We start from the raw sequence: 13,119 nt of genomic DNA, 5'->3' as shown, positions 1-13,119 counted from the left end.
GTGTGTGTGTCTCCATCCATCCATCCATCCCTGTGTGTGTGTGTCCGTGTGTGTCCGTGTGTGTGTGTGTCCGTGTGTGTGTGTGTGTGTGTGTGTGTGTGTGTGTGTGTGTGTCCGTGTGTGTGTGTGTGTCCAGCCTACCTGTGTCCCGAGCCTGTGTCCCGAGCCTCCGTCCCGTGCCTTGCCTCCTTGCCTCCGTCCCGTGCCGTGCCTCCTTGCCTCCGTCCCGTGTCGTGCCTTGCCTCCGTCCCGTGCCGTGCCTTGCCTCCGTCCCGTGCCGTGCCAGGATCGCCGCTCTTCGTCGGCGCCTCGGCGGCCATTCTAAAATTCAAAAGCCGCGCCTCCGCCTTCGCCTGTGATAGGCGGAACACTGAATTTCCCAGCAGCCTGTGTTCCGCCTATCACGGACATCGTCTCATCCTCGTCCGTAGTACGAGGATGAGACGATGTCCGTGATAGGCGGAACACAGGCTGCTGGGAAATTCAGTGTTCCGCCTATCACAGGCGAAGGCGGAGGCGCGGCGTTTGAAGGGTAGAATGTCCGCTGTCTGTCTGCTCGACACGCTGATCGAGCAGGCAGACAGCGATGACTCGAGTATAAGCCGAGGGGGGCACTTTCAGCCTCAAAAAAGAGGCTGAAAATCTCGGCTTATACTCGAGTATATACGGTAGCTACTTTATCATATTCTTGAAAAGGAAGAGCATAAAAAATACTCAAGAATAGGACAGGGGGATCAAGTAAGATAGGTAAGTGAAGTGTTTTGGACATTCTCGTGGTGATTTGACCCCAGTAAGCCATTCCACACTGTTTAGTGTACATAAGGAATCTATGGATTTTGCTCATTCAGCATGCTGAGCTGAACAAAAAAACTTTAAGCGTGTGATCAGCTTTAGACTTCTCAATACCTGTATTTCCAGGAGTTTTCCAGGACTGCACTCCTTCAATAGGAAAAGCATCACCAAAAAAATATATAAAATAAAGTATTTTTGCCAAACTGTAGGAGTAAAAAATGAAAACCAATCAACGTAATCTTAAGAAAAAAATAAAAAGAAAAAAGAAAAAATCCTTCCATCTTGGAAAACTGGAATTAGAGTTACCGGCAAGTCTACATCTGGATTTCCTTAATTGCTTTCAAGGACAGTACATAGTAGGATTATCTAGTAATTTACCAGAATTGGGGGTGAAGGGGGATAAAAGCCTGGAGACATCTCAGACATTTCTAGGCAGAAAACCTAAACTGCAGGTAAAAGTCTATGCCATATCAATAAAACCAGCCTCTTACCGACTTCATACAAAGTTACATAAGACCGTATAGATCAAAAATGAGACCAAACCACAGTGAGACCATGAATACAGTAGAAAACACCTGTAGCAATCCCTTAAGGCAGTGCACTGGCTTGTAGTGTCCTCCTAGCACTTGAGCAAACAAAGATAAAGGAAAATACATTGATAAATCCAGCTGTGGTACAAAATAATACAGGGCTTGCGCGTTTCGGCGTGTAGGCCGTTATATGGCTATGACTAAGGGTTCACGCCGAAACGTACAATCCAGGGCTGCAACTAATGATTATTTTTTCATAATCGATTAGTTGGCCGATTATTGTTTTGATTAATAACCTTAAAAAAAAATAAGGTCATTTGTTGTTGGGCAGATTGAAAAACACAAATTGCAAAAACGCATTATTACATGCTTTTCTGCAGCTTCTCCATTAAAGTATATTGAACCAAAAAAACAAAATAGCACAGTTTTTGTGTTTAAAAAAGTCCTAGTCTTTTCCAAATACGCAGCAGCTGAAAAAAATCATGGATGTGAACGTGGGACATAGGAAACCATGCAAATGAGCACTTGAGCAGTAGTGTGTTTCTGCAAAAAGCACCAAAAAACACAGAGGTGTGACCCAGGCCTGAGATGTTTAGTAACATAATGGGGTTAAAAAAACTAAAATACAAAAAGAGCAAATAATCGCTACTGTAAGGGGTTCATTTTTTACTATGGGACAGTGAAAGTAATATTTACAGTAGGGATTTGATCTTTTTGTACTATAAAGGGTTAATTTTCGTTTTTTTTTAACCCCATTATGTTAGTGGCCGATTAATCGATTATGAAAATAGTAATCCATTAATTTCATAATCGATTAGTTGTTTCGGCCCTAGTACAATCCCTGTAATATTTTGTACCACTCTTGGATTAATAAATGTATTCATTGCAGAAGATCGAGCTGCTGGCTTTCCTTTATGTACATAGTGGGACCCTGGTCAACTAAAGACATAAACAAGCTCCCAGAGCCTGTATGGCTCAAAGTAAAAGTAAAATAAAAAAGACTTACTGAGCCATCTTTTTGACTCCATTTTGAAAGTAGCTGTACATCTGAGATATGAAATAAAGCATATCCCCCCCAATAGTGTGTACCTGACTCAACTAAGAGCACCGAGTTTCATTTCTCTCTGCTGCTTTTTCCTCTGTCATCAGCATGAAAAATTTCTGACAATTTTTTTTGACACCAAGATAAAAATGGTGACAGGGGAGAGATCTCCAGCAGATAGACAGCCTCAGCTATGTTACTGTGTGCTATGTGAAGGAGTGTGCCCCTTCCCTTCAATCAGCACTCAGAGCTCTCCTCATTGAGCTCTTCAGTTCTCCACCCCCCCTTTTTTTTAAGCTCTCAGACAAGCTTAATAAATTCTGCACTTTGACAGGATGAGAGAAGAGGAGACTGCAGATAGATGGGTACAACTTAAGTAGGAGAATTTATTTAATCTCTGTATCATCTTAAGCAAGTCACTTCACTGGGTATACGTAAGTGTTTACATCCACTTTAAATACAGCCGTATGTAGAATTTGTGCATATCTATTAAAAAAAAAAAACCTTTATGTAGTTTTCAGAGCAAGCTTAAAATTGTATAGCCTCACAAGAACATGAATAGGCTAACTTAGGTCTGAGCTGTGGTGAAGATATATTGATCCTCACTCCAGAAGTATATTAGCATGTAGAAAAGAAGGGTTTTCAGCAAACGCACAGCGACCACTCACATCCTACATCTCTGTAATTGAATGTCACATAGGCCATGTGCTTTATACATCTTAAAGTGATTGTAAGTCTATTTTTTGTTGTGGGTCAGTAGTGAAGAATTTCAGTTGAGCATTTTATTAACAGAATTTACCTGGAAGCAAGGTAGACTAGGCCGGACCCATCTGATCACCTTCGATAATTTGTCTTTGTTTACAAGGAATTCCTGGATAACCTGTAATATTTAGGAAAGAAAATTGAAAGCCATATACTCTCCATCAGTGGCGGCTGCTGGTCAAAATTTTAGGGGGGGGGGGGCGCAAAACAGACCTGGCCCCTTCACTCGCACCCCCCCCCCCCAAGGCTCTTGCACTACATAGGCGATTGCACAGACTGTAAGACTGTATTGTGTATGGTTGGACAGAGTATGGTTAGCTTTAGGACAATACCAAGAAATAAACTGCTTTCATATAGGAAAGAGGGAATATACACAACCAGCAGGAAGGAGTGTACAGGGATGGATGGACAGGTAGGTGAGTAGGTGGGTGGGATGGATGGATAGGTGGGTGAGTGAATGGATAGGTGGGTGAATGGATAGGTGGGTGGGTGAATGGGGTGGATCGATAAAAGCACTGCCCTACATCCTATTGACCAATCACTAACCACCAACAGGACACACAATGCCAAAGGGGTAGTGTGGAAACCACAAAGCTCCGAGCTAAAAGCCAGCCAATAGATTTGCTTGCCTGCAATCACATGATTGCGATGACGTAATGCTTCCGATAGCACCTCTGTGTCTGGCGCCGCCCCTCCCCCACACACTTAAAGGGGCCTGTTCTATGGATGGGCCGCCACTGCATCTCCATTTTAATAACTGTGGTATTGACAGGTTGGTTACTCTACCTCGTGGTAAGGAAAGCCTTCACGTTTTCTTGCCTTCCTGCAGGTCATAAAACAAAGATTTTCACATAAAGGAATAATAGATAGTGGTAACCCCACCCTGCTCTCATAGTTTAAATATATAAAACACACACATACGTCTTAAAGGTATATTCCAAGGGGTTGTTCTTTTTTTCTTCCTCAGACTTATGCCACTCACATGGGCAACGGTAATCATAGTCATGCGGCTCGCAGTATCGATCGCTGGCACAAAGACTGCATCCTTTCCGCTGGTGTTCCTTAGCTGAACCTTAAGAAGGGACCACAGCACAGGTTTCCTTTAACTCAATTCTTTTTTAATGGTATTAAAAGGTAAAACATAAATTACATTTAAATTTAGCTTTTGCATTTTGGGGGACATATTTAAAGACACCGTGTTGCAAACACTTGCAGAAAAAAAGCACAAAAACATTAAAAGTACAAATGATTTTTCTTTACTTGCAACGTGTCTTTGAACTTTCTAGAAAATTTGACTTCTCCAGAAGAGTCAATTCCCTAGCACCGCCCTTCTCTTGTATCCTGGTCCTCTCCTCTTCTGGGAGTGTCTCATTACTGTCTGTGCTGGCCTAGCTTCTGGTCAGAAGCAGAGAGAAATACTATACGAGTGTCACTTGAGTGACAGCTCTGAGTTTTTTTTTTTTTTTTTTTGTTTTTTTTAGGGCTGCCGACATTGCATCCAAGATGGTTGTGCCCAGCAGCGGTCTCACTCAAGGTAGGCTTTCACAAGAAAATAACATGACTATGACTATAATACATTATGTTAGTGGTTGCAAACCTCAGACATGAAATATGAACAAAGCAAATCTCTCTATAATGTGTACTTATCTCAATCCAGTCCTCAGTCCTAATCTTCAGAAGTACACAGAAGCACGTGCGGGCACAGAGTATAAAAACAGGCTGGGAGTGCTCATATTCTGTAATGAGAGGCTTGCTGGAACTCACAGGGAAACACACTGGTGCAAAAAAGCACATGGCTTGGATGAGTGCAGAGGAAAACACAGCAGTGAAGGAAGACTGAACGCTGGCAGGAGTGTACGGGGTCCAAGGAGAAGGATACAGGCTGGGGAACACCAAGATCACAGAAGCAGGCTCAGAGTCGCAGGCACAATGTACATACTAGAGTTCAGTATGATCATATGGCTGAATGCTTGCTATCACCAGAGGCACACAGTAGCTGTGTACAGGTTTGATGGACACTAGAAGTCATGAAGACAACACCGGGAGGTACTGGGAAGCACTCAAGATGTCACTTATGAACACTGGGGGTAAAGCGTCTAGTGCATGGATGCATTGCTCGAACAATGAGCAACCCATATGTTACCCCTTTAAGATTGCACCCCCTCTGTGATTGGCTTTAGTGCCAGAGGAAGCACACAGAGGGAAAGACCTGGTGCTGGAGTATGGAAAAGTTGAGTTTGAAAATATCTCTAATGGGAACACAATATAAACCTGATAGATGTTCTAACTCCCCAGAGCTATCCAAAGTTAGAGACCCAGGTTGTCAGATCATGCATTTTAACAATGTTTCCAGAAGATTATATGTGCCTTTAACTTATTTTATTTTCCAGTAACTGCCTCCCTTGTGTAGAAATCCAAAAGCCCTAAACCTGGGGTGAGGAGGTACACAGGTGCAGCACAGACAGTAATAAGACACCCTCACAAGAGGGGAAGGCTGTGCTAGGGAATTCTCTCTCCCTGGAAGTCAAATCCTTTGGCACGTTCAAAGGCAACTTGCAAATAAATGTAAAAAAAAAAAAATCATCCATGTAAAGGAAAAAAATAAAAAATAAATCACTGCAAGTAAGCAATACTAGATTTTTCTGTGCAATTTAAGTCGGTGGCAGGGTCTCTAACAATTCTATGGGAAGACTCCTACCCATGAGCCATAGCCATAGACTTGACATAACTGTAGCACAATCCTGCCGTTATTGAGATGACAACCCCATTTCTATAGCAAAAGACTACCAGTTTGTCACTCATACTTTCCTGAAAATCTACTACTCCTTCCCATCCCCTGAGCCAGTCCTCAGATGTGCTTGCCTACACTTCATTCCTTTTTCTCCATTGTATTCTCAGGCCAGCCAGTTGCGTGAGTTTTTGTGACACTTGCCCAACAGACATACCTCTAAGCAGTTGGATTAAGCCTTCACCTTCTACTGCCCTCAAATGTCTATGTCTTTATTGCGTCAACAGAGTCCTGAGAAGAGACTGTACCCCATTGGCAACAGATGGATATTACTGATAAGCTGGCCATGGATGGTTCACTAACTGAACCAAAAAATAAAAAGTAGAAGATTCCTCCTTGCACACACACACAAATCCTACCATAACCCCCAAAAACTGGGACATTATAATCCAACAGCGGGGCACTCTGCTGTCAGAATACACTGATCAACAGTTTTGCAGATGCTGATCGTCAAAAGTGTTTCTAGCTTGTCCATAAACAAACAACTTCTGCCGACGTGGGCGGCCACACATGGATTGAAATTAGGACCAATCCCTGTTGAACCAACCAAATTTTGAGCAGTCTATGGCCAGCTCAAGAAACTAGCAAGTGCCAAACATTCGGAACTACACTATATGGCTAAAAGTATGGACACTCTTCCAGCATAATTTTCAGTGAAGGGTACTCTTTATACTTCTGTATACAAAGAGATATTTTAGACATAGTGCGCTTCCAATTTTGTGGACACAGTTTAGGAAAATACCTTTTTTGTTCCAGCAGGACTGTGTCCCTGTGCACAAACCAGCTCCATAAAGACATGGTTTCAGGTATATGTTGTGGAGGAACTCGAACGCCCTTCACAAAGGCCTGACCTCAATGGTCAAGTTCAGCTTTAATAACATGTTACACCCGTATCTAGCGTGTAACAGGTTACTAAATGAACAGCAACACAATGTTCTCCCCGCTGTCACAAGTTAAAATAAAAAAAATGTAGCCGTGCACCTACATCAGAGTTTTGTGAATGGGAGAACTATAACTGTCCTCATCCATCTGCAGTTCCTAATGTACTGATGAGTGCTAAAGGTAGTTTCATTGATTCTTCCTGTCATTCAGTAACAGCCTGCACATACGAGACGTACGTACCACAGATACACTGACAGTCTGCAGGAGCCTGAGATTTCACCCACGACTGCTTATGATGGGTGCACTGCTTTAAAGGCTCCTAACAAAAAAATAAAAATAAATGCACATTTTTTTTTTACCTGCAAAATTAATTAGGATTTTGTTTTTACAAAAGGCGATCTTATCCTTTAACCCTACCGAACACCTTTTGGATAAATTAGAATGCCGATTGTGAGCCAGGTCTTCTCCAACAGGCACACTTAATCACCATCACATCTATCACTTCTCATGTAGACTCTCATGGGCAAGGTGCACTGTGATAGATTCTGGAACTAAATAATTCAAGTTTATAAACGGAATGGGAATAGAGGGTAAACCTTTCAATGGGGAAACTTGTTCCAGTGACAACTGTCCAAGGATTTCCCTTCCTTTAGAAACCTTTCTTGTCATGTTTTTGGGACGTGAAGAGAAGGAAATTCTTAATAGAACACAGATGGCAAAAAATATAAATCAAGTAGAACCAAAAAAAATATATATATTTTGGTTCTAGCTATACTTTAATGTTTCCATACACAAAATTTAATAAGAAAATCAAGCCCTCAGATGGTGATCAGACAGCCTATGTGATGAATCATGGAAATGTTTAATCTCGGCACTTACTATGCAGATCATTAGGGAATTAGCAAACTCTTGTTCCATTAGGAAGATGTGACAAGCGCAATCTATTATCCAGGAGTTCCACAACAGAACGTAAACAACTCATTTCCAGTCCATAAAACATGGCAGAGGATGCGGCTATATACCTGGATGGCAGCAGACAGAACAGTGAGCGGTCTTCTTGGCTGATTTAGGGGGAACTGAGGTATCATCAAACTGCTTCCTCCACTGGTAAAACCTGCAAAGAAGAATATTGTCATGCCCTTGAGCAAGCTGAAAGCAACCAATGTAATCAATCATTCCTAAACTCTGGCATTATCCAGACTTAAAGGAGACCTGTATGGCTAAAATATGTAGGTTGCCATTGGTGACCTTTCATTTCTAATCAAGAGTTGCTTGGCTATTGTGCTGACCTACAAACGTGTTTACAGACTTCACATACTAAATGCTGGTTCCAGGTCAGTGACTCGGGTGTTACTGAAGGCAGACATAGTCAGTGGGTTAACACAGACCTAAAAAGAAGTACAGAAATATAGCTTTTCTGGTTTGAATTCTAGGTTAGGGAATCAAAATTCTTAAGCTACACTCAGTCAAATCACTAAATACACAGATGAAATACATATTCTTAGATTGTAAGCTCTAACAAGCAGGGTCCTCCGATTCCTCTTGTACCAATTTATATTATAACTATAAGGTCTGCCTTCATTTTGTAAAGCACTGCACAAACTGTTGGAGCTCTATAAATCCTGTATAAAAATAATAAAATAATAATATTATATGGGAAAGGTTTTACCTTCCAATAGGATTTGTAATTTTGATTAAAGTCTTGATATTTGCACAGTTCAGCCAGACAGTAAAGCACTGCCTGTAGTAAAGCGGGGAAAGAGACCAGATTTTTCCTTGGGTTCACACACTTTAAAACAATACTAAATTTGCTTAAAATAGTTCTTTTGCTTTGTAAATTTAGTTGTGCAAGGTTTTTATATTGGAGTAAGGCCTCGTACACACAGGGCATCTGTTTAGCCCTTCTGAACCAATTATTACAAAAACAGTAAGTAGGTATTATTTGATTTTAGAGTGGTTGTAAATGTTTTATTTCTATGGGGACACTCCTGTAGGCTTGCTCACAAGCCTCGCTGTCGGTCGGGACTCCCCCCCCCCCCCAACCCCATCATTGGTTTTGATTGACAGCAGTGGGAGCCATTGGCAGAGCAAAGCCAGTGAGACCAGGAAGTGAGGGGGAGAAGAACTGCAAATGGGCACAACGCTGGAGGGCTCAGGTATTGCACACATGTTTAAGCACAGTTATGTGCATCAAGCATTTGAGCGCTAATGGATTTTATTGGCCAATATTAACATTTTCTGGCTATTGGAATGCACTGCTCAAAATGCACCTAAACATGTCCAGCATTAACACGCCTTTGGTGTTTTTTATTTTTTTCCTCCAGCATGCAAACGCTCCTCTAATATCCCTTTGTTGCGCCTATGTGTGCATGGACACATAGGCCAACATAAAAGATGCTTTTACAGGTTTAAAAAAAAAAAAAATGCCTGTAAAAGAGGCCCAGTGTGCATGAGCCCAAAATGTTCCATAAATACTTGCTGATCAGGTGACCACCAGCTCCAAAATCAGCAGAGTGATGGTCTTGCCTTGTTTTTGTCCAATCTTGGCCTGTTACAGTTAGTCAAAAACAACTGATCTACTGGCAGAATCAACAAGTAATAAAACTAGATAAAGGGGGACTCAGAAACAAACAATGCTATGTTAAAGCTAGTGAAAGCAGTATCATACATGTCATTTTATTTTGCCTATAGTTACACTTTAAAGTGAAACTTTATTGAAAAAAATAAAGAAAAAAAATTGTGGACAGGCTGGATTTTTAAAGTAGAAGAGACATACCATGTTTCTTCTGCATTAAAGCTCCTGCAAAGTGGAGCTAAATGAACTCCCACACCGGAGTGATGTCACCTTAGGCTAGAGACAAATAAAATGGCTGGGGATCAATACCTGAAAACTGTTGGGCTGAAGATGTCAGCGGCCAGATGGAAGCTATTGTGGATCACAGCACTGGAGAACAGATCAGTATAGTTCCAATTTAAAGGATCAGTAAAGTTCAGCTTTTTTAAAAAAAAGGTGTAAAAAAAAAAATTTGGTAAAAATGTGTAGAAGAGCGTGCATTTCCTATTTTTGTTTTGGAAGCCTGTAAAGCAGGAGTAACAAACTCAACCCACTGTCACTAATTTCAAGTTTTTACACTGCTTGTGTTTAAAAAGGATATTTACTTACTAGATATAATACACTACCAAAATGACTAAATAACACTAATATAATTGATGGGGAAATTTTGGTTTTACCCATCACTTTCTGTCACAGAGGTCACCAGGATAAAGAGGGTTAACCTCCCCATCAGGAACATAGTAAAAAACGGATAAAGGAGCACTATGGCTAAATGGCTAGCACTTCTGCCTTGCAGCACTGGAGTCCGTGGTTAGAGTCCCAAAACAGAGGACCCGATCACACAGGAGTAAGTGATAAGGGCAATAAAAAATATGGCATCTGGGAAAAGCCAAGGACCTGAAGGGTATTCGACACTATTATAAAAGGTTCCAAAAACTATTATGCCCTGTACACACAACCGGACTTTGCGGCAGAAAAGGTCCAACTGAATCATTCTGTCGGACATTCCGATCGTGTGTGGGCTTCTTCTGACTTTTTCTTTCTAAAATTCTGACGGACCTAGAAATAGAACACGTTTCAAATCTTTCCATCTGAACCAGTTCCTATTCGAGAAAACCGCTAGTCTGTATGCTGTTCTGACAGACCAAAAACGTCACAAGGGCAGCTACTGGCTACTGAACCTCCTTTTTCTAGTCCTGTCGTACGTCATCGCGTTCTAAACGATCAGACTTTGGTGTGATCGTGTGTAGGCAAATCTGTTTCGGCGAAACTCAGTTGAAACGTTTTTTTTTTTTTGTTTTTTTAATACCCCAAATTATGTGAATACCTGTACACACTTGGACAGGGAGTGAATCTGTCTGAGAACTGCTGGCCTATATAACCCTTATTTTAAAGGAGGGATCCGGCCAGCCCTATGAGCTATAGACCAATATCACTGTTAAATACAGATATAAATATATTTGCCAAAATAATAGCAGAAAGATTCAAACCCCTACTGCCAATATGGATCCATAATGATAAGGTAGGATTTGTGGTGGGACAGGAGGGGAAGAACAACTGCCTCAAATCACTATTTGTGGTCCATGAGGCGAAAGAGAGAGGTGCCAGTTGTATTACTGTCGATAGATCCCGAAAAGGCTTTCGACAGGGTAAACTGGAGTTTCATGTTAGAAACCCTGAAACATCTAGGTATCGGTAACAGGATGATACAATGGATCTCTGTGTTTTATCATCATCCAACAGCAACAATCATAGTAAACGGAGAACTATCCCCTCTTTGGAATTACTTTATGGTACTAGGCAGGGATGCTCCCTTTCTCCAATGTTGTTTGCAATAACTCTGGAGCCCCTGCTGGCAGCGATTCACAAAAACACAGATATTAGAGGGGCGAGAATAGGGGACAAGGAGTAGAACGTGGCTACTTATGCAGACGATGTACTCTTTTTTATCTCTGACCCTAGGATAACATTGCCGATTGTGTTAGAGGAGCTGGACAGGTACAGGAAGATCTCAAACTTTAAGAATAATACAGCTATGTCGGAGATTTTTAACATAACAACCTCAAAAAGAGAACAGCAGGCGATACAACCCTAATTCCCCTTCGTATGGCATAGGGAGGAATTAGGATACCTTGGAGTTAACAGCATCCCCAGCGACCTGGTATAAGGTCAACTATATCCCAATCCTAAAGAATATTAAAGCGGAGGTCCACCCTAAAGTGGACCTTCCGCTCATCGGAACCCTCCCCCCCTCCGGCGCCACAATTGGCACCTTTCAGGGGGTAGGGGGGTGCAGGTACCTGTACAGTACAGGTATCTGCACCCACTTCCGGGATAGCTCTCTGCGGAAAGGGGCGTACATTACGCCCCTTTCCGAAAGTCCCCCGCTGCCTGCTGGGAAACACACAGATCCCAGAGGCAGCGGGTCCATTCTTATTGCGCAGCGCGACTCGCGCAGGCGCAGTAGGGAACCGGGAAATGAAGCCGAAAGGCTCCACTTCCTGATTCCCATACCCAAGATGGCGGCGGCAGCACCCGAGAGACGATCGAGAGATCGACTTCGGGTGCCAACATCGCGGGCGCGCTGGACAGGTAAGTGTCACTATTTTAAAAGTCAGCAGCTGCAGTATTTGTAGCTGCTGGCTTTTAAAAAAAAAAAAAAAAAAAAAAAAAAAAAAAAAAAAAAAAAACGCGGACTCCCGCTTTAAGGAGCAATTGAGTATATTGAGACACAGACCCCTCTTGTGGCTAGGGAGAATAAATGCATTAAAAATAAACATTTTGCATAAGGTAATATACATATTTCAAATGATGCCGATCGCTGTACCCCAGGAATATTTTAGGAAACTGAGAACTATTGTACTAAAATACATTTGGGCACATAAACGACCAAGGATCTCTTACACAGTGTTAGCAAAGGGGAAGAAAAACAGGGGACTAGTAATACCCGACTTTAAAAAGTACTATCGGGCAATTATTATCTCACGATTAGTGGATTGGATACACAATAGAGAAGTTAAAAGCCGGGTGGGGATTAAACTGGCACAAAGTAAGGTTGAGTTACATAAGATGGTATGGATTCCAAGGAGATAGAGAATTTGCTAATAGCACAAATTCACTGACTAAGAACACTTTTAGGGTATGTAATGGCCTTTGTAGGCTATACAAGTGTGAATATACCGGACCTTTAATTACACTAATAGTTTTAAACCCAGGAAAGAAGAATATTTGTATTTTGTTAAATGGGCAAAAAATGAGTTTATACAGATACAAGATGTGATGAAAGGGAATAGAATTTGCACTTTCAATGAATTGAGACAAAAATGGGGAAGTAAGCCAGGATAGATGGAGGTACACAATTATTGCACTTTTTACAGTCACTTCCACAACCGCTATGAGGAAAAGAAAATCTGAGATCAATAGAGAAATTGTTTAGTTCCCCCTTGTGCACAAAGCAAAATATATCTGAAATATAGGATATTGGTGAACAACATTTTTTTTATGTGTGTTTTTTTTTTTTTTTTGTAGAGTGAGTCCATTCACACAGGGGCAACACAACTTGCAGCGCGACTTTGGGAGGCAACTTGGACACGACTTGAGTATGAATCACAGCACGACTTGGGGCGACTTACAACAGGACTTCCATTTGCCCCTAGGCCAGGCGACTTTGGCTGTGGCCAATCACAGAATAATCATCTCTCAAGGGGGAACTCCACGCCAAATTTTAAATAAAAAACCGGCATGGGTTCCCCTCCAAGAGCATACCAGG

General features: G+C 41.8%; 1 protein-coding gene across 2 annotated transcripts in view; it reads right to left on the bottom strand.

The window, feature by feature from the left end:
* GEN1 (GEN1 Holliday junction 5' flap endonuclease) overlaps window positions 1–13,119 on the bottom strand; it is a 74,987-nt gene that overhangs the window by 22,515 nt on the left and 39,353 nt on the right. For both annotated transcript variants that reach the window (XM_077488819.1, XM_077488818.1), the window contains exons 7-10: window positions 7,819–7,910; window positions 4,048–4,198; window positions 3,913–3,949; window positions 3,164–3,244 (exon numbers count right to left, since the gene is read on the bottom strand). In XM_077488819.1, the coding sequence (XP_077344945.1) occupies window positions 3,164–3,244; window positions 3,913–3,949; window positions 4,048–4,198; window positions 7,819–7,910 (361 nt within the window). The remainder of the gene's footprint in view (window positions 1–3,163; window positions 3,245–3,912; window positions 3,950–4,047; window positions 4,199–7,818; window positions 7,911–13,119) is intronic.

The sequence above is a fragment of the Lithobates pipiens genome, unplaced genomic scaffold (genome assembly GCF_037356315.1).
Source record: "Lithobates pipiens isolate NorthernLeopardFrog02 unplaced genomic scaffold, aLitPip1_a1.2 Scaffold_18, whole genome shotgun sequence".
Lineage (NCBI taxonomy): Eukaryota > Metazoa > Chordata > Amphibia > Anura > Ranidae > Lithobates > Lithobates pipiens.
Note: the sequence above shows the minus strand (reverse complement) of the source record. Positions and strands in the feature narration are given on the sequence as shown.